Source organism: Diadema antillarum, unplaced genomic scaffold (genome assembly GCF_040938485.1).
Source record: "Diadema antillarum isolate AM-2024a unplaced genomic scaffold, OU_Dant_1.0 seq00000498_RagTag, whole genome shotgun sequence".
Lineage (NCBI taxonomy): Eukaryota > Metazoa > Echinodermata > Echinoidea > Diadematoida > Diadematidae > Diadema > Diadema antillarum.
The window spans coordinates 777825-799441 of NW_027271457.1; the positions used below are offsets into that span (position 1 = coordinate 777825).

General features: G+C 39.7%; 1 protein-coding gene across 1 annotated transcript; it reads right to left on the reverse strand.

The window, feature by feature from the left end:
* Positions 1-11015: 11015 nt before the first annotated feature.
* On the reverse strand, positions 11016-21550 carry LOC139733833 (large ribosomal subunit protein eL15-like). Its single transcript, XM_071644639.1, has 4 exons — positions 21530-21550; positions 16578-16780; positions 12780-13109; positions 11016-11405 (listed from the first exon to the last, which is right to left on the reverse strand). The coding sequence occupies exons 2-4, from the start codon at positions 16747-16749 to the stop codon at positions 11293-11295; spliced, it is 615 nt and encodes a 204-aa protein (XP_071500740.1). The 5' UTR covers positions 16750-16780; positions 21530-21550; the 3' UTR covers positions 11016-11292.
* Between the last annotated feature and the right edge of the window lie 67 nt (positions 21551-21617).

Genomic DNA, 21617 nt, shown 5'->3' on the forward strand with positions numbered 1-21617 from the left:
CTCTTTTGGCTTGTCATTTATTTTCTACCGTTATAACACATGATAGACGATAAACATAAAAAAAGGAGAGTTGATTTCACTGCAATTCATATTCCCTTAACATTAGCGAGGGACTCTTCGATATAAAGCCATAATTTATGATAGCATCCGGGCACGGTTTTATGAAAGTTATCAGTCCTGACAAGCTGTCAGTTCCACACAATTACCAATCGTTGTAGGTCGATCAAAGCAGGTCCATGGTAACAAGTCAGTGACTCGAGCTTATAAATCAAGCAGAACCCATGGTTTTATTGAAATTATTAGATACTAACAAGATGTCATAACTGGCAACTTTTATCAAAAGGTGCCCTAATCTGTCATGAGAGTAAAATTACAGCTTGTTTTACATACAAGTAGAATTGTGCTAGTTTTCAAATTAAATGTTCTCGACACTTTAAGAGGAAATCCAGTTCAAATATAAGTTAGTCTCATTAGAAAGAGTAAAATATTACGAGTTTAACGGTATTTTTTTTTTTTTTTTTTTTTTTACAAAACACTCCTAGTTGTTAACGAAGTCGTTTGTCCTGCACCCTCTTTTTGAATAGATCTAGGGAGAGTTGTAGTTGACAGAATCCTTTTCACATTATAGGGCTGCTCTGTTTTATCCCGGCCATTTCAAGAGTATTTTTTTTCTCAAAAAATTGAATCCTTCTTGGAATAACATGCTCTTTAATATTTCGTAAGGGGTTTCTAATTATCTCACCCAAAAGATGTTTAAAACCTGAAGTTAGGTCTCGACCAAAACCAGACGATATGAAAAAATGTTGGGCTTTTTTTTTCAATTGAAATAGCTAACGTGTTCGAAAATAACAATGAGAGACGTAATTTTCTGGGGGAGAGTTATTGTAAGAGGGGTGATTGTTTGGAGCCTAATTTTAATAAGGAGTAATTGTCAAGGGAGGTAATGTTCTGCAGTGATCATACCAAGGAGGTGACAATCTCTTCCCACATCCTTGATATACTAGTTGTTAATATGCCCAATAATGCAGTAGGGCAATTCTGAAATGAGCGTTAACGGTATAACAGTAAAATAGTTACAATATTGATGAAACAATGCAAAGAAAGCAAATTAAGACAGAGACGAAGTACACAAATAAAGATACAGTGCACTCCCGTTACAACGAACACGGTTATAACGAAATTTCGTTATAACGAAGCAAAACTTCCTGGTCCCAAAATTATCGCCATTAAAGTCTATGGTACAAAATTCGCTTATAACGCAGACGGTTATAACAAAATTTTCGTTATCACGAAGTCTTTTCTGAGCGCCACTGACAAAGAAAAACAAAAGAAATGCGCTCCGTTATAACGAAATGCGGATCGCATTCGAAAATGCGTAGCGGAACAAGCATTATTAAAGCGTCTCTGCATGAGCGAACGCATCATTGAATGTTCACTCCGTGTATCACGCACAGTTTCCGAGGGGAACTTGCGTTGTTGTAATAAAATAATTTGAATTCAGATAAGGTTTGTTTCATTGTTCCGAAGTCCTTTAATACAAAACACACAGATTCTGATACAACTAAATGTCCGTTAGTTCGGAAATGAAAGAGGGTTTGTTATTAAGCACATTTTGGCGTTATTCCAAAGGTTCGTTAATTCGATAAAATATGGTCCTTATTCTTATTCTTATACGGTTCGTTAGTCCGAAAATGATAGGAATTCAAAACGCTCGTTAATCGGAACATTACAAAAAGTATCGTTAATCCATGGTGGAAAAAGGAGAGTACACTAACAAAACTTAAGAATTGCAATCTTTATAATCGTCTTAAGATAAATAAATCTTTGAAATAACTAACCTTTCTCATTTTTTTTTTTCATTAACAAAATTTCTTTGGAATAACGAACCTTATTTCATTTTCGGATGAAAAAGCCTTCGGAACAACGGACTTTCTGACTAGTGAACCTTTTTCTTTTTTTGATTTATAAACCTTCAGAATGACGAACCTCATTTCATTTTCAGATCAACGAACCTTCGGAAAATGAACAATATATTATTTTGATCTAAATTATGAACTTTCGGAATAATGATTCTGCGGAAATGCGAACCTTCACATAAACAAACCATCGGAATCCCCGGAATGGCGAAACTTCGGAATAAGGAGTCTTCGGAGTAACGTACTTCAGTAAGAAAAGAACCTTTGGAATAGCGAACTGTAACCAAATCCTACACCGTCATTTTCTATTACACATGTGTGACAACACAAACAACTTTATGCTCTTTTTAAAATGTAATATTTAAACGAAATTAAAAAGGTATTCTCCCATTTCACATAGCTTTCAAGCGTATGATGAGGATTCAACAAACAGATATTTTTTTTTTTATGCGTGGTTTCCTTCTTTTCGTTATACATTGCATATTATATTTGTTCGGTTACAACGAAATTTCGTTAAAACGAAAAAAAAAAAACAAAAACTGCCGGTCCTGAGCATTTCGTTTTAACGGGAGTGCACTGCACATTAACACACACGAGATAAATCCCTTGTAATGAGAGAAAGAGGAAAGGTGAGTTATGAATGACAGGAATAGACTACCTTCACGGTGGACAGAGAAAAGCGAGAGGGAAGAGGAAGATGATGGGTCAAAACCAGGGCACGTGAGGCATGAGATATAAGCTCCTCAAAATAAAGAAGTGTTACATGGAGTTGTGGTAAACGATAGACAATTGTGGTTAAAAAAATATTGCAAAAAGTTTAACTCATTCTGAAGTGTAACATTTCTTCAAAATGTCTTTAGTTCAATGGTAAAGGCATTCAAACTTAAAACTTCTTTTATACTATACTATCAAGAGAAATCCGAAATTTCGGAACAGTAAAAGAAAATACAGATTTAGCGAAAATAGTTTGGTTAAAGGCATTGACATTTACTGGATTACCGGGTAGGATATGAAGGGACAGCTTCGTTTTTTTATGAACATAGAGTCAAAATACAGAGGGAGAAATTAAGCTTTTACATAAATTGTCCGAAGTGCAAACGATACAAATCGTAAATCTTTAAGATGTTGTTTTCATAAAATGATGTATCAGTATGGCATCTCCGTGATTCCTGGCAAATAATACAAAGAACTTCGTTTCCTGTAGTAATTATATTCTTTTTATTAAAGGTAAGATTGGGGGGGGGGGGGGGCAATGACCCGGGAGGTAGTTACCCAGGGGGTAATTGGCGTGGTGCACTGTCCTGGGGGTAATTTTCGTCTAGATAGTTATAGGGGAGGGGGAGTTGTAGGCTTGCTTATCCGGGGTAATCATCCTCGGGAAGTTATCGGAGGGTGTAGTTATCGGGTGGAAGTTATCTGGGGTCTAGTTATCAGAGGAGGGGGTAATTAACCTGGGGATAATTATCCTGGTGGTAATTATCGGGGGGGGGGGGGGTAGTTATCCGGAGGGTAATTATCCGGGGGGTAATTATCCGGGGGGTAATTATCCGAGGGGTAATTATCCGGGGGTAGTTATCCGGGGGGTAGTTATCGGGGGGTAGTTACCCAGGGGGTAGTTCTCCGGGGGGTAGTTATCCATTGGTAGTTCTCCGGGGGGTAGTTACCCAGGGGGTAGTTTTCCGGGGGGTAGTTATCCAGGGGGTAGTTATCCGAGGGGGTAGTTATCCAGGGGTAGTTATCCGAGGGGTAGTTATCCAGGGGGTAGTTTTCCTAAGGGGGAATTGCCCTGGGGGGTGATTGCCCTAGGAGGGTAGTTGTCCGGGGGGTAGTTGTCCTAGGGGGTAATTACCCTGGAGGGTAATTGCCCTTGGAGGGTAGTTGTCCGGGGGGTAGTTGCCCTAGGGGGGAATTGTCCTGGGGGGTAATTATCCGGGTGGTAGTTATCCGGAGGGTGGTTTTCCAGGGGGTACTGTTCCTAGAACCGAATTTTAGTTAAGACCATATTCTGAAAGAGCAGACTTTAAGCTTTAAAGTAAATGATGTATAACTCAAATCAAATGGACTCTCCTAACCTATCTGAATATTGGAAAGAAAGCAAAAACTCAGGAAAAGTGTGAACTGAGAACCCCCCCCCCCCCCCCCCCCCCCCCCCCCCCCGGCTCTATCAACTACCTAAATAGCCCGGCCTAGTTAGGGTTAAGATATGGCGAGGGAACATACATGATGAGCACGGTAAAGGCAACCGTCATGTTGTTGTTGTTGTTGTTGTTGTTTTTTTTTTTTTGGGGGGGGTTGTTTGTTTGTTTGTTTGTTTGTTTTTTGCTATGGTACTCCAAAGGAATGTCTGGTTCTGTTTTTTTTTTTAAATAACAATACACAAAAATCAGTAATTCAATACAGAATCACCCAAAATGCTATTATGTAATAGTCAAGAGCAACAAAATCACCAGTTAAGAATTAATTATTTTGAAACATAATTATACTAGCTGAGTTGATTGTAATAGAACCACTGTTTCTTTTCGTACATAGGTTGCGGCGCATGTCAATTTTAATAATCACATGTATTCTCCCCAGTTGGAACCTAGAAACTGCGTAGATAGAGGCGTTTTGTCGTTGTTGTTTTAAACGACCTGTCGAAGTCAGCTAACAGGAAGAACCTGTTCAGAGTGATCATCAGCAAAAACAAAACAAAACAAACAAACAAACAAACAAAACCCACACAAAACCGACACTTGCTCATTGCGTTAAAACAGTTTACCCAGTTCCCTTTGTTAATGAGTTGAGACACAGGGTCTAAATTCTTTGTAGAATACATGCATGTATTAGTACACATGTCATTGCATTTTGTTTGTCTGTTATTACAGTAGTAGTAGGGATAGGTTCAAAAATGTTTCTGTAATCATTGGCTGAATGAGCTCAAAGAGTTAATTGTCATTTTAACAATGCTTTAGGCCGAGTAGGTTCCCAACTCTTGATTAATGAGGGATATTTAAGAGGGAGGGTGTTACCAGTTATGTATAGGTGCTTTGCTGTTTCTATCAATCAAATTGCTTGCTATTAGTCAAGGCGCAGGGACCCAGAAAAAACGACTTCGTTCAACCCACCCCGCAGAAAAGGTTTGACTGCATGGGGTGGTCGGCTTGACCCTCTGGAACACCTCTAGGTAGTATGTGATTCCAAATTGTGGTATCAATAAAATTTTACAGGCCACTTTAGTTGCGACAAGACCTTATTCTCTGAGAAAGAGTCTGCGCACGCTAAGACTACTACACGTACCACTAAGCACTGCTACGGGCGCCACTGCGCCAATGCCAGTGGTGCATGTAGTAGTCTTAGCGCATACAGACTTTCAGAGACTCCAACCCCAAGCACCTTCTGATCGGGAGATTCTCCCGCCTGAAACCCGTAGCAAACGGGAGACTCCAATTTGATGTGCGCGAAGAGCGAAGTTCCTTGCGGCCGGGATCCAGGGCCCGCTTAAGGACCCTGGAAGCTCTAGGGTTCTAGATGCTCTCTCGTCCTATCTAAGGCTTATTTTTCAACATACAATGATATTAAGTAAGAAATCATTTCAAGCGGGAGACACAGAGCCAGGGCGGGAGAAATTAACTCTCAAGCGGGAGAACGGGAGATTTTGAAAAAATGGGCTTTCGGTGGGAGATCTCCCGTCGAAAACGGGAGAGTCGGTGTCTCTGGACTTTTTAGGCGACAAACAAGGGTCTTTGCCTGCAAACTCCAAGCTGGGGTCGGTGTAGTGTAGTTTCTAGACGTTTTTATTTCGTCTTTATTTCTCTGAGTTAAAGCAAGCCGAGTGAGAGCGCATACCCAGTGATTGCGACTCCAGAATCGTTTTTTGTCGCAATCACTGGGTATGGACCCTCACTCGGCTTAGCGCAATAGCGGGCTTCTGCACAATACACAAGCTGCAACTCAGAGAAATAAAGACGAAATAAAAACGGCTAGAAATTAAGACAAGGGTCGGTGACGCTTGTCGCTATTGGGGCACTGAAAATGACAAACTTATCACATTTTTTGCATTTATTTCATGAAGAATTTATCAAAACTGAATATGTACAGGTTGCTAGAGATGTCAGCAATACAGTGGGATTCATTATAAGTTATAATAATATTGTGCATGGTTACCATGGTAACCGGATACCTACAGGTGATTGGTAACCCCCCAAAATATCTGGAATTTAGACAGGTTTGTTTCTTTTGCCTTGCGTGCACATCACCCATTGTAGATCGGACCTTAAAGTACCTACCTCAACACTGTAAAATTAGCCTGGATAAAAGGGAAAAGACGCCTAAGAGTTTTCCCTCATTATCTGCTAAGCATTAATTCATTACTGCACGTTTTGATACAAATATACGTACCATGATTTTTCATTTTATTCTATATATATATATATATATTTTAACAAAAGCTAACGAACACAAAAGTATGCTTAATTCTTTGATAGATAATCCAGCTCACGTGTATATTCCTTTTTTAGAAAGGAATTTATCTGCATTCTTCAATAAACTTCCTTTACGAACATGAACAGTTATTGCTTTCCTCTGCTCTTTTCCAAGGTTGTTTCGAATAACCATCACTCTGTAAATATTCAAAGGAGCTAACATTAGAATATAATTGGCTTTGCTCTCTGTATTCACCTATATTTTTAAGGGAAATTTGTGTCCATACATTACTAAAAACTAAGTCAAAGTTAAATTTGTGTTGAAAGTACGACGGATGCAACTTTTTCATGCATTTTACTATTCGAAAATGATATTTTTCTTTCAATGGCCGTTTATTATGCCTTTGTTTACAATTTTTTTCTGTAACTTGTGAATGCTTCAATATATTCTTCACATAAGTGGTACACAATGCAGAAGGAAGGACATGCTTATTGACCTTCTTGAAATTATGGGCTTTAGTTTTTGAGTTATTGACAGCTGAACCCTGATTGGATAATACTGGTTGCCTTGGCAACAGAAGAAAATTTTGTGAACGATAATCATTTTTTTTTAAATTGCATCCATAAAATAAAAAAAAAAATCAAAGTTTGCAGCAGTAGGAGACATTTGGAGGCTACCAATCACCTGTAGGCATCCGGTTACCATGGTAACCATGTACAATATCATAACTAACAATGAATCCCACTGTATTGCAGACATCTTTAGCAACGTGTACATATATAGTTTTATGCAGTCTTGATGAATTCTTCATGAAAAAAACGCAAACACTGTGATAAGTTTGTCATTTTCAGTGCCCCAATAGCGACAAGCGTCACCGACCCTAGTCTTAATTTCTAGTCGTTTTTTATTTCGTTTTTATTTCTCTGGGTTGCAGCTTGTGTATTGTGCAGAAGCCCGCAGTATTGCGCTAAGCCGAGTGAGGGCACATACCCAGTGATTGCGATTCGGGCGTCGCAATCACTGGGTATGCGCTCTCACTCGGCTTGCTTCAACTCGGAGAAATAAAGAGGAAATAAAAACGACTAGAAACTACACTACACCGACCCCAGCTTGGCGTGAAAAGTTAGTTTGCAGGCAAAACCCTTATTTGTCGAAGAAAAAGTATGTGTGCGCTAAGACTACTACACGCAGCACTGGCACTGGTGCCTGTAGCAGTGCTAGTGGTGCGTGTAATAGTCTTAGCGTGCGCAGACCCTTTTACGTTTGTTCCAACAAAATAATGATGAAAAGTGGCCAGTAAAATTCTACTGACACAATTTGGAACCACTTACTACCTGGGGATGTTCATGGAGGTCCCATCTACCGCCCTGTCTGGTCAAACCTTTTCTGCGGGGTGGGTTGAACGAACTCCTTAATTAAGCCTCTTACAGGAATAAGCGCCTTTACTATTATAAAGAACTCATAACTATTTGAACTCATTATTATATGAAATGTAACATCTATAAGTACACATGCTTGGAACAAGGTATATACACTGTACATCAATGTACACATTTTTGTTTCTTTTTTTTATCAACACAATTGCTGCAATCTAAATACATGTAATCACTGAGCAGCAATCAAATTCAACACCATACTTTTTAAGACTAGAAATGTCGCTATGGTTACTGGTATGCCTCCGCCAAAATGCATGATTTTCCTAATAGGTCCATAGTACATGTGGACAATGTGTGATTACATTTTCACAAAATTGGCAAAATATTAAAACGACATGTTTGTCACAGATGTATCGAATGTTCACCTTCCTTGACGTATGCTTAATTGGATGAATAGGAGAGCATGTATTTGGGGATTTAAGAACTTAAACTTCGACTTTGACCCTTTCATATTAAAGTTTACGCACTTGAATAATTTTTAAGGTATGGAGAAAAAGGTGCAATTTCTGTATTGAACAGGAAATTGTTATCATTTTCATCTGGCCTTTGATTCATAAGAGAATCACTGTCAGGCAGAACATACATAAATATGTACTAAGTTTAAACATAACTTGAGCCACTTCCCAGATATGGAGAAAGAAGTAAGTTCAGCACTTTCACTTGATCTTTGACTTGTTGACCTTTGACCTTCTTGGAAAACATACATACCAGAAAATCTCTAATGGGTTATACAGCATGCATACATCAAGTAAAAAAAAAAAAATAATAATCCTGCTGGCATTGCATAAATATAAGGAAAATAGTAAAATTTTGAAGTATTGCCCTTGACCTTTGACCCCATGAACCCCAAATTCCCTAGATAACCACTGCCAGTCAGTACATGCACATATACTTTTGTTCCATAAAGGTACCTTGAACAATTTCCAAGATACTGAGAAAAAAAGTGAAATTTTACTTGACCTTTTTGACCTTTGACCTTTTGACCTCATGACCCCAAACATTCACCAGAGAATCGTAATTTGGTAATACATCTTTACACTAAGTTTCAAGAAAATATCTTCAGGCATTGCATAGATATGGGGGAAATAGTGAAATTTTAAGCATTTGACCTTGACCTTTGACCTTAGAGCATGTGCACCCAAAGGTTGATAGGCACAACTTCACCCCCTAATACACATACATGCCAAGTTTCATTAGGATACCTCAAAAGGTTTTGATAGTTACCCTGTCCACAAAATTCATTACGGACGGACGGAAGGACGGACAGAAGGATGGCTTGAAGGAGGGACGGACAACCCGAAAACATAATGCTTCCGGTACCACTTCGTGGCGGAGGCATAAACAAAATGGTTATTTTTCCCCTGTGATTGATTAATGAATGCCGACTTCATTCTCTGAAACAATGCCAAATCTAGCAACCAGCACATTGAAAGCCACAATACACACACACACACACACACACACACAGACAGAAACAGATACAAACATACCCAAAAGAACTCAGTCCGCTAGTACAGGGTGAACTTACATCCCCCAAATTAAATCAAACGTGGGAACAATGTCCTTTTCATACATAGGGGCAACAAAATGGAACAGAATAGTCCCGTGTCAAATAAAACAAGCCCCAACCACACAAGCAACTAAATTCATATGGGCAACAAACACTGGTACAGTGGACTCCCATTATAACGAAGTCCTCAAGACCGGCAATTTTCTTCGTTATACCAAAATTTTGTCATAACCGAACAAATAAACAATAAAAATAAATAAAGTGGATAATGTTGCGACATGAATTTTAACTTCGTTGTAACTGGAATTTTGCTATAACCGTGTTCGTTATAGCGGGAGTGCACAGTATATTGAGTTCGAGTTTTCTGATATCTCTAGTTGCAACAGGATGTGAATACATGTGCTACATGTGTAATTACCACTGTGCGCACAAACACACACACACAAACACACACACAAATGAGTAGCAACTGCAATCCTCATCACAATGCAGCATCTGTATGCAGTCTATCTTGATTTCTTGCCAGAAAAAAACTCTTAATACTTGTAGCAATAATGTGACTTGTGCAGCGAGTGTGATGTGCCATGCGAAAAAGAAATCAACCTCATCAATCCCATGATCCAAATCGCAGCAGCGCTCGGCACGGGGTTGACGTAGTCTAGATTCTGGACTCTTCTTATGATATTGTCAACCTTGCCAAAGACAAATCTATTTAGACTGAAGAAATAGCTTTGACTTATGAGGATTAAAACGAATAGGATATAAAAAGAAGATTACTTGGAAAAAAAAAATTTGAGTTAGGCAATTATTGAACTTTGTGATGTCAACTTAAGCAAGGTTGACTGTATCTTTATTCAAGATGCTAAACCTCTACTTGTCAAGTCAAGTGATGGCGCAATCCCAAGAACTGGACACACACACACACACACACACACACAAACAAACACACACATACACAACAGAAAGAAAGAAAGAACAAGATCTAGACCGATATTGCTCTCAGTCAACTCCAGAGGTCGAAAGTTTATGCACTTGTAATTCACATGATGTGAATTATAAGGGCGTAAACTTTCGACCTCTGGGGTTGACTGAGAGATGTACACTCCCTCCAAATTTGGAGGAAGACATCTGGGGGGCATTTCATGAAGCATTTTGTCTGACAAGTTGTCGGACAAATTGGGCTCTCAGCCAATCAGATGCAAGGATTTCAATAGCTTGTAACAGTTTGTCAGAAAAATATCTGACCAAAATGCTTCATGAAATGCCCCCTAGCAGAGCACAATGGGCCTGAATTCCTTTTACCACATTTCTTGGGATGGTGACATGACTTCAATTGATGCGTACAGGTTTAGCTGCTCAAAGAAAAGAGTCCAAGATCTACACGTAGACTAGGCTTGAGGGTGCCCTGAGTCGTACCCCTTTTCACTGCTTACACGTGTAGTTTGGACATCGTCAACAGTGCTTTGTTTAATTCCCAAAATCTTTCTGAGATTCTTTTTTTTTTTTTGGCGGGGGGGGGGGGGCATGTGTGAAGAGCAGCAAAGAAACTATCTCACACTTAAAATCTGAGCATGTGCAGACAAATGTCATGGCAGACCTTCTCTTGGAACTGGCTTGCAACTGACATCATTAAAACTGGATATTAAGCCTTCATGAAAACCAGGATGACAAACATTGTTCACACCTCGCTTTTTCATCCTCTTCCAAGACTGGCATACATATCAAGAAAAAAACACAAGTTTTGCACAGTAATTACAAGGATCTAAGTTGCCTTTTATTGAATGACACATTTAGCGTTTGTTTTCCAGTATCATAGTGGTGTGCAGAACCAAACGACATAGTCTGGACGTCTTCTGAACTTAGTTGTAAGTCCGACTGCATTGTGAATCCTGCCAGGATTCCACAGTACCAGGAAGAGATTGGCAGGTGATGTGGAGAGAAAGCGAAGTCACGGTGATGGTGCCAGTGAGTTTCCAAGGGTACAGCAAAGTTCCAGCTGATTGAATATGTACAGACACTATGGTGGTGACTAACGGTACCGCCTGAGGCGCAGCAGGTTGCGGCGTTTCCAGGAGGCCCGTCTGGACCCTCCGGTGGTCTGCTTGTAGAGGTGGCCCTTTCCCAGTCCTCTGCTCTTTTTGCCTGAAAAGAAAGAATGCCAAAGATGTTAACAGCGACCATTTTATCTGTATTCCAGCAGGAACTGTTGGCACATACCATGTGTAGTAGCAATTATATCATCTAGATGGAAGATAAAAGAAAATGAAATAAATGGAACATAACACACAATATACTGAGGGAAAAAATGTACAAATTAAGAACCAAAAATGGGATTTCAAACTGCAATTCTGTCACATGGTGCAATGAGCAAATTGGCTTTGATTTTCTTCCATCCCCTCCCCCGGCATCATACAAACGTTTCCAAGTTGAATTCATCATTAAATTCTTCAGGTTTATCTCGTTATGGAATCACACGGTAAAGAAATCTCATCAAAATGGCAATCCCTTATAACCAACACTCATAATCTTACACATTCTGTGCAGGCGCAAGTGCTGACAAGTTTGCACCTATCAAAAGGATCTGGACCAGGTTTTACTTTAATAAAGATTATAATCTTAAAAGAGGTATAGCAGGCACAGTCACAATCACAATCACTTGCAAAATAAAAACTGTATAATGTAAAACTTTGACAAAGACTGTCCCCTACATTGTAGATATTTGAGATAAAATCCCTGATATGCACCAAATCTCTGCTGATCAAACAGCCTTTACCACAACATGATGCGATGTTACGGTAGCCTAGGCATGGATGTTGTAAAAACTGTAAAATTTTGGCCATACAGTATAACAACAGGTGCAAACTAGAAAAGCACTCTGAGAGCGCAGAACTCTGCCAAGCATGCAGCTCATTTCAACCACCACCCCACCACTGATCTTGTTCTTCCATAGAGATATCAGTGATTTCCACCCATACATATTTATAGCATTGTGTGCTGAAAGTCGCCCAATATCCCAATATAGAAGCCTTTGTTATGTCACAAAAACCCTCAGCTGCACCACACGCCTCGCCCTAGCAGAAACTACAACATTGTAGATCACGCACTTTGGTGCACGCATGCAAACCTCAAATACGCGCAGCCTGAACTACCAAGTTCATTGACCCCACCTGCCAAAATATCAAAAATCCTTCATAAATTCCCAAAAATTCTCGGATCACTAACAAAAGTTTATCGTTTGGTACTTGTGTCATTCTCAACCTTTCCTGCAAGTTTCATCCCCATCTGTTAACTACTTTTGGAGTTATTTTGCACACGGACAAACTAACTAAATAACTAACTAACTAACGAACAAACAAACAATCCAATGGTAATGAAGACATAACCTGCTCCCTTGGTGGAGGTAATAAATGATCTTTTCCTGCCATAGGGAGTGTTTGGAAGTGTTTGCTATATTAGACTTTACCTGACATCAATCAACTCTGTACAGTACAAAACGGCAAGAAGACTTGCACTTACTAGCACTGGTGAGGCCACGGCACTCGCGGTGCTTGTGCACTGGCTTGGTGATCCATTGGGTGTCTGGGTTGCGGCGGATGGCCTTGTGCATGGGGTCGACCAGGATGACCTCAAAGTACTTGTAGGTGGAGTCCTCGCAGATCCAGTAGCTGTTGAGGACGCGGAGGGCGCCGCACCGGCGACCGACGCGCTCCTCTGCTGTGGCCTGCAGGGATTTTTGGTATTTCAACTGATTGACTCCCTGGTTGGTGGGCTTTCCATATGTGGCTCCCTTGGGCACGGGCCTCTTGCGGCCTCCACGGCGAAGGCGGATCCGGTAGACGACATAGCCTGCCAAACGAGTGCAACAACCATGGAAAACGTTATCTCTTCCTTCTTTTATAAACACACTTTTAACAACAAACATCTATGGTTATGACTGCAAGGTGTCAACAGAGTAAGGGCTCTACAACAATCAACTTAGCAAAAAAAAAAAAAGAAGACTATGAACAGACAACACACTCTGCTGTTGTCTTGAACATTATAATACAGTGAAACCCTGTAATAATGAGATTCCGATTATAACGAGGACAATTTTGGTGCATCATGATAAAGAAAAACATAGCAAATTTGTTCAGATATAACAAGGTTTCATTTCTTGACTTGCCGCTTTCAAACACCCGACATATTAAAGAAACATTGAAAACCGAATTCACACTATCCATGTCTCTTTCCCGTTTTGAAAAGTACTGTTCCTTCCATGTTTTCTGCTAACCACGCGATAAGACACAAAAATATCTTTCGATGTTCCTACTAAGTTATATAATAAAATTGTTTGAATTTCTTTATCGAAAGATACGGGTGTGTGATAGTAGGTCACACCACACCGCAACCGAAGCAGGTAGCGACACTTGTGGCCAAAAATGGAAAATTGGAATGTACGTGCAACTCATCATTATCCTTTCCATTTTTAGTTTAGACTTCCAGTTGTTTTGCTGGCTAGTAAATATTCGTGTGTATGATTAAAGTCAAAATGATTAATGAAATCATCGCAATCCCGCCAGGTGACAGTAGCGTAAAGTAGTTGAATAATGCACGTTTATCTACATAGTTGAGTTGGTGTTCAGAAAAAAGAAAAAAGATTAAAAAGAAACGCATTTAACAGTTTGAATATCTGGGTTTGTTCATTATCATTTAAGACTGGATTTCACAGTGAAGACTTTTCTTTCTCTCAAAAGAGTCCATGAGGTACAGATTTGCATAAATAGGATCACAACCTTTGAAATTGAACCCTGCTCGCATGTTTGTTTTTTGTTTTTTCAAGAACGGATGTAAACAACACGAAGAGATTTTCGGAAGAAAAAAAAACCCAAAAACATTCTTAATCCCTTTGGGGTGCAATGCTCTGTAAAGGAACACAGCCGAAATGATCCATGAAATCATCTCAATCCCGCTGACAACAACAACCTCGCAAGTTACGGTTAACAACACATGTATGTTACTCTATTTGCGCTGGTGTTTAGAAAATGCCGAGTAGGCTTTTTTTTTAAAGAACATAACATGCAACTATTATGCTAAAAGATTTTCAGATGAAAAATAAATTGATGAATTTCAACCCATACTTTTTCCAGTCTTTTTTTTTTTGTATCAATTCACAAATAATTGCCCTTTATTCTCTGAATAATAATGATCCATAATTGCGTAATAACAACGAAAAGGATGTTCTTATATTTGAGTGATGGGTATATGAAGTCTTGCTTATGTTTTCTTTTTTGTTTTGTTTGTTTTCGATGGGTACTGTTATAACAACCCGTTATAACGAGGTACCCGTTATAACGAGGTACCCGTTATAACGAGGTAAAATCAGTTTGCAAAGTATCTGCCCGAGTTGGCACTCATCACTTCCAATAAAAAATCACCTCTACATAACGCTGGGAAGGGGGGGGGGGGGGGGACAAAAGGAAAAACAGAAAAGAATATGGAAGAGGAACAGGGAAGTGCACGTACATATGAACAACAAATGGACCAATTCTTAGGCATAATGCCTCATGAAAGCTTATGAACAAAAGTGTTTGCATTCATCTCAACATATTAACATGATACTGAAGGCAGAAACTTTACCAACTGTATGCAATAATTAACTATCTGCACTTACTTGTAAACCTCTCAGCCAATCAAAAGCATCTTAACCCTATCTGTGTCACGGGCCGATTAAATCGGCCCAAAACCTGCCATGTAAATGCTTGGGCCGATTAAATCGGCCCTATTTTGATTGACAGATTACTTCAATGGCTATGACACTACCACTCTCTAAACTCATTTGTGATTGGCTGACAGTGTAAGGAAACGATATCCAGTGTGCAAAAAAGCTTCCCCACCTTCAACCAATCAGGAAAGCCTTCTCAAAGTCGAAAGAAATGTGGTGGCCCCGCCCATGTTTATTTGCATTCAGACTGCAATGTATTGTGTACAGTTTTGCTATAGGTTTCTTGTGTGGAGAACTTACACGAATCTGTATATGTGGGACTGTAATAAGATCGCCGTGTGCGATGAAAAGATCGTACACATGGGTCAATTTTCATCCATTTTATCTAAGTCAATATAGTAAAATATGAAGTGAAAACATTCAGGATAGGGATTTCAACATCTTTGAATTCTGTGAAGGGGTATGGTTTTCGTGATATCGGCCTCATAAATGAACTGTAGAATAAATGAACACTGCACATTCAGTGCAGCAGTTGTAGTCTGTTTACTCAGCACTAACAGCGGTGCAATGGGTCTCTAGTTAGCCGGGGCTAGCGGGGCAGGGTGCTAGGAGCAATAAGGGTACAGTAGCCTCCTACCCGCAGCTGGACAGTCTCGGTCTCGAAGCTTAGAAGCTGAGGTATGTTTGACTGTCGATCATTATTATCTAATAAACCGTTACTTTATGAAACTTATGTTCAATGTAGGTTTATCATAAAGCAAATGACTACATTGATGGTTCAATTCTGTTCAATGAGGAGAGTGCAAAGGAGTCTAGCATACTCAACAGGAATGGACACTCTGAAGACTGAATATTTTCAGTGACAATTTTTACCCTTAGATTATCTTACCATACATGGCAATATTATAGGACAAGAATAATCTAAACTACAAGTAAAAGTCGTATAATCAATTAATATTTTCATCCTGACTAGATGTTGGCATGCTTTATCTACTTTCATGCCAACATTTCATTCATAAAACCAGAAATTGTGCGAAGTGTGTAAAATGTAGGTTGTACTTGCCACACACTTTTGTTCATAAAATGAAAAGTACTAATGCTACTGACAAAATAATCACATCATCTGAAAGCTGAATAAATTCTCTACAACATTTGTATAGACCTTTTTGGGGTATAAGAGCATATTGTGTGAGAAAATGAGGTGGTAACATGTACAAGTAAGTCTGCAAAGATAATTATGTGACATAAGAGGGCGTCCTACTTAAAATATGAGGGCGCCCTCACTCAGATTATTATGTAATATGAAAGTATAGACCATAAGCTTTCAAATGATGTATAACATGACACATTAATGTCAATAATAACAATCAGAACTGGCCAACAACAATCCCATGTCTCCGCACTGCAAAATGTCTGAACATTCTGGCTTCGTCTATGTGACAGAGATAGGGTTAAACACACTGAAAAGCACACTTTGAAAATAAAAAAAAAGCATTCCTGCAAATCTTTACAATTAAAATAAACTAGTTGGCAACTTTGTCAACACCTAATGAGAAAGAAAAAAAGAAAAAGAAGAAGAAGAAGAAAACAGTAATAGAGTAAGCTTCACACACCTTGCTTGGCCCGGTAGCCCATGCTGCGGGCCTTGTCTGGCCTCATGGGGCGGGTGGCCCGGTGGATGGCCGACAGCTGGCGCAGCTGCCACGTCCTGGTGCGGATCAGGAAACGCATGACATCACTCTGCTTCTTGCGCCATATTTCCGACATATATTTGTACGCGCCCATGATGTCTGGAATCAGTGGAGCACAAAAACCCCTGGAGGAATGGGAAAATTATTACTAAATTAGAATGCACATTAGTAAATGAGATCATAATATTGACAGTCGCGTAACCAGACAAAATTAATAATGATACTAATGTAACTACTGTATGATACAAAAATTACAACCACAGCTACAACGTCAATACAAAAAAAGAAAAAAAAAATCACAAAAGGAGACCAAATGTCACATGTGAAGGCATAGAACAGAAGTGGTTTTATAACTAGTAGTCCCTAGCATGATGTGCATGTTAGTCAATGTGATGAGGCATTCAACTTTTCTGCAAAAAAAAAAAAAAAAAATTCCCATAAAATTAAAAACAACTAGAAATATCACTTAAGGTGATTAATACCCCCGCCCCGTGACGACAGTCTTACCCAAGGAATGATCTTTCCATGATCTTCTGCCATTTAAATGCCGTTACCATGGCAACGCAGCTTCCGACACGTCCGAAAAATATGTCTTGCACATCTTCCCACCAAGACTATTGTGTGTGCCACATTTCATTAGCTTTTGTCAAAAACTGAGGAAGTAGTTCAATCCACAAGATCTTTCCTTGATCTTCCGCCATTAATATGCCATTACCATGGCAACACAGCTTCCGACACGTCCAAAAAATATGTCTTGCACATCTTCCCACCAAGACCAATGTGTGTGCCACATTTCATGAGCTTCGGTCGAATACAGAGGAAGTAGTTCAATCCGCAAGATCTTTCCTTGATCTTCTGCCATTTATATGCCGTTACCATGGCAACGCAGCTTCCGACACGTCCGAAAAATATGTCTTCCACATCTTCCCAATAAGATCAAGGTGTGTGCCACATTTCATAAGCTTTGGTCAAAAAACTGAGGAAGTAGTTAAATCCGCAAGATCTTTCCTTGATCTTCTGCCATTAATATGCCGTTACCATGGCAACGTACTTTCGGGTACTGTCAAAAAATGCGTCTTGCACATCTACAACCAAAGGCACACATCTGTACCAAGTTTCATGGAAATTGGGCAAAAACTGAGGAAGTAGTTTGCAACACAAAATTTTCCATCATTTTGGCTCATAATATGTGAGCTGTTACCATGGCAACATACTTTTTGTCACTGTCAAGAAATGTGTCATGCTGACCTATATCCTAAGACAAACATTCAATATGAATTCCATGAGAATTGGAAGAACACTGATGAAGCAGTTTTGCCATGAAGCATTTTGCCCTACATTTTACCAATAACATGCCGTTACCATGGCAACGCACTTTTTGCCACTGCGGAAATATGTGTCTTGCACATTAACATATTCAGATGAACATCTGTACCTAATTTCATAAAAATTGATCAAAAACTGTGGGAGGAGTTCGCGACGCAAGATTTGTACCCATTTTTGCCCATAATATGCCGTTACCATGGCAACGTACTTTTGGGTACTGTCAAAAAATACGTCTTGCACATCTACAACCCAAGGCACACATCTGTGCCAAGTTATATGGGAATCGGTTGAAAACTGAGGAAGTAGTTCGCGACGCAAGATTTGCAACGGACCGACCGCCCGACCGACCGCCCGACCGACCGCCCGACCGCCCGACCGTCCGCTGATTCCTATATACCCCCTTCAAACTTCGTTTGGCGGGGGTATAATGATGGCAAAAACAGACAGACATCTGGCTAGAGAAAAACAGATTGTATGATGATGGGAATAGATCAATCATGTAACTTGTTTTTGTATCATAATATATTTTCACTGCAGTACCCTTAGTCCATGGGAGTGACCATGTGCTGGCTGTAAAACAAATGGCTGCAGATTTAATCCTGTAAAATCATGACATAAAACTGTCAGTGTGATCATCAAAAAGCACAGTAACAATAACATACAAAATTGCTCATGGGTTCGTTGTAGAACCTTTAACATTAAAAGATATTTGTATTATAACACAAAAATGGAGGTGTTGCATGGACGCTGCTTGGATTTCTTGAAGTTGCAGGGGTCGCACTTAACTTTTTTTTGAACTAGCCAGGCGGGCTACTTAGAATCAATTTTAACACTGAAGCAATATTTTGGCTAGCCAGACGGACTACTTACTTCAGAATTTTATGATTTTTAGCTAGTCCGACGTGATTTTGGGTGGCCAATGGCCATCGGACCATTGCCAATTTCGAACCCTGAAGTTGGGAGTATGAGAAACCCTAAAACAAACAAACAAAAGCATACGTCGCTGGGGTGATAAGACCTTGTATCTGCAATTTTGGTGAAAATGAGTTTTTTTCATTAATGGTCAAATAATGGGTTAAGTGATGTCCTGTTCAAATCCCAACTGTCTTACTCCAAAAATGAAGCCACCACGGCATGTCAAAAGAAAGGCTATCCCATTCGCCACAGTGCTTTTGACATTTTGTAGATACGAGGTCTTATCGCCCCAGCGACGATATACATCTAGTACAGGAAGGCCAGTTAGAGTAGGCCTAGATCTTTATGTAACATTTTCCCTTTTTCTTTCAACTTACAAAATTATCGGGCTACTTCCAGTGTAGAAACTCTGTGAATGTTGAGGTTTTTAAATATATTCCAACGTTACAACTTACAAACACAAGAGTAAAATTCAATGGAACAAGATTTTGCACTCAATGAATATTGAAACTTCAAAAGATAAGTTGTAAGGTGCATTATAAAATGGGTTCAAGAATGTAGCCAATTGGAAGCGCTGAAATGAGTCACGTGTGCTTGTATTAATTTCTCACTAACATGCACGGCCGACGTCACAATGTCTGCACTAGCAGTGCGCACTCAATCAGTAAGTTACAAGTGCGTCGCACGCTACTATACGCGCTGTCAATCCTGTAAACAACTTCTTGTTCGGGCTGCCGGCCGGCCTTTCTTGTGTGCATAACATGTGTGGCGTACGTATACTCTTATACGTACAGTACTTATATGTGCAGGATTTTCGAGTGCGAAGTGCGTAAATGTTTGGGACGAACATCTTCGGACATCTTGATCCACAAAGGTACGTGAAAAATGCTGTTAGTTTTCGACCCATTTTATAAAACAAATGATGCACATGATTATTTCGTGGCGTTAGTGGAGATGCAGCTCACTCTCGGGTATTTACAATGTAGACCTAGTGCAACATGCACTCGGCTTCGCCTCGTGCATGTTTCACAATTGTAAATACCCTCGACTGCGCTACATCTCCACTAATGCACTCTATCCTGTGCATCATTTGTATACTAACGTTAGGCCTACCTACGTGCCGCGTGTATTCCCCTTGATGAATAGATCTAGAGCGCTTCATACTCCTAGCTACAATGTAGTTTCACACCATCGCACTCTGTCTCTAGTCTCATGTCATGTCTCACCGTATGTTCACTATTTGTATACTAGAATCTAACAGTGAAGGTTAGCAATTTAAAATCTGGAACTCTAAGACAGTCTATTAAACAACTGTTAACGTTATAGGGCTAGAGAAGTATGGTAGCCCTACTACATATTGACCACCATCTTTTAAACCGACCGCGTATAATTCGCGCACTGAACACTTAGTACGCACTTCTCTGCGCGCAAAGCACAGAAAAATGGATTGGCTTTGAATGGTTGATGAGGATGGTGTGGGAAAACGCGATAATTCACCGTTCATTAATGGTTTTAATCAAGGACAAAATTTCGAATGAATATTTTCACCGAATCGTTATGACAGCACAATGTAATGTCTATGGAAGTTTCTAAAAAGCTTCGTAGACGTTTTCTACAACACGGTGTTCAATACAACTCGGTTTGCGTGCATTGTCAATGCAAAAACAGCGGTCGATCCTGATAACGCGATTTACAGCGGGGAGCTCAAACGAGGCTATGCAAGTTCGTCGGAGATATTTTTGCACTGAAACTTCGAATCGAAAAGGGAACGGCATTTGATGGAGCTGGATTTTCTCAATCACGTAGGTCAAGTTTTTTACGTGAATTTCAGTGTTAAATATTCTTATCAAGCAAATAAACATTAGCTCCTTCGGCAGTCGATGAGTAACTGTTACTGTTAGAAGGTCCAACCCTACAAATCCCCAAACAATGTAACATGTTAGTTTCACACCATCGCACTGCTCTAGCCCTAGTCTCATGTCATGATCATTCACCATATGTTCACTATTTGTATACTAGAATCTAACAGTTAAGGTTGGCAATTTAAAATCTGGAACTTTAAGACAGTCTATTAAACAACTGTTAACGTTAGGGCTAGAGAAGTACAACCTGCCCAGCCAACTGTCACATGCATCCCCACATCTCGCACACCCCGAGTTGAGGTTGCGCGTTGCGCGAATTGTCTGTGCTCAGCTCAGTGCCAGTGACAAGTGGAGTGCTGCAGTAGAAGGTGGAACATGCTCATGTAGTTCATAAATCAGGCTATTGCATGTAAGCTTTCTAAATATAGCTCTTGCTGGTCTACTGAGAATCAAAACATAAAAGTGAAAATTTGCCATATTTGTTACTAAATGTACCATTTGATGTGTGACTAAAAATCCCACTCGTCTGCACTAAAGACTGCGGTAATACACATGCACATTTGCACGTACAATACCGAGTTTGTAGCAGTCACTCGTACAACTGTTATGTATACGGAAACACGTCAAAATTTCTTTTGACTATCGCAGTAAAGGCAAAATGTTACTTGTCAAATCATGAAATAATATTACTCCATTTATTTTTGACACGTTTCTCCCCTGTTGGGAGGAAGATTGTAACAATATTCATTGATTTTGAGGAGTTCATCTCACCGTTTTGTGTAGTGCAACCACTGATACTAAGAAAAAGAGGTCATAGGAGGGCGCTATATAAATAACTAAAAAAAAACTAGTGTGTTGT

What these genes read in the sequence shown, in the direction of transcription:
- LOC139733833 (XM_071644639.1), bottom strand. Translation starts at nt 16,749, where the DNA reads ATGGGCGCGTACAAATATATGTCGGAAATATGGCGCAAGAAGCAGAGT. An exon ending in GGGCTACCGGGCCAAGCAAG is followed by an intron (nt 13,110 to 16,577) that starts GTGTGTGAAGCT and finishes CTCGTTTGGCAG; the next exon opens with GCTATGTCGTCTACCGGATC. An exon ending in CCGTGGCCTCACCAGTGCTA is followed by an intron (nt 11,406 to 12,779) that starts GTAAGTGCAAGT and finishes CTTTCTTTTCAG; the next exon opens with GCAAAAAGAGCAGAGGACTG.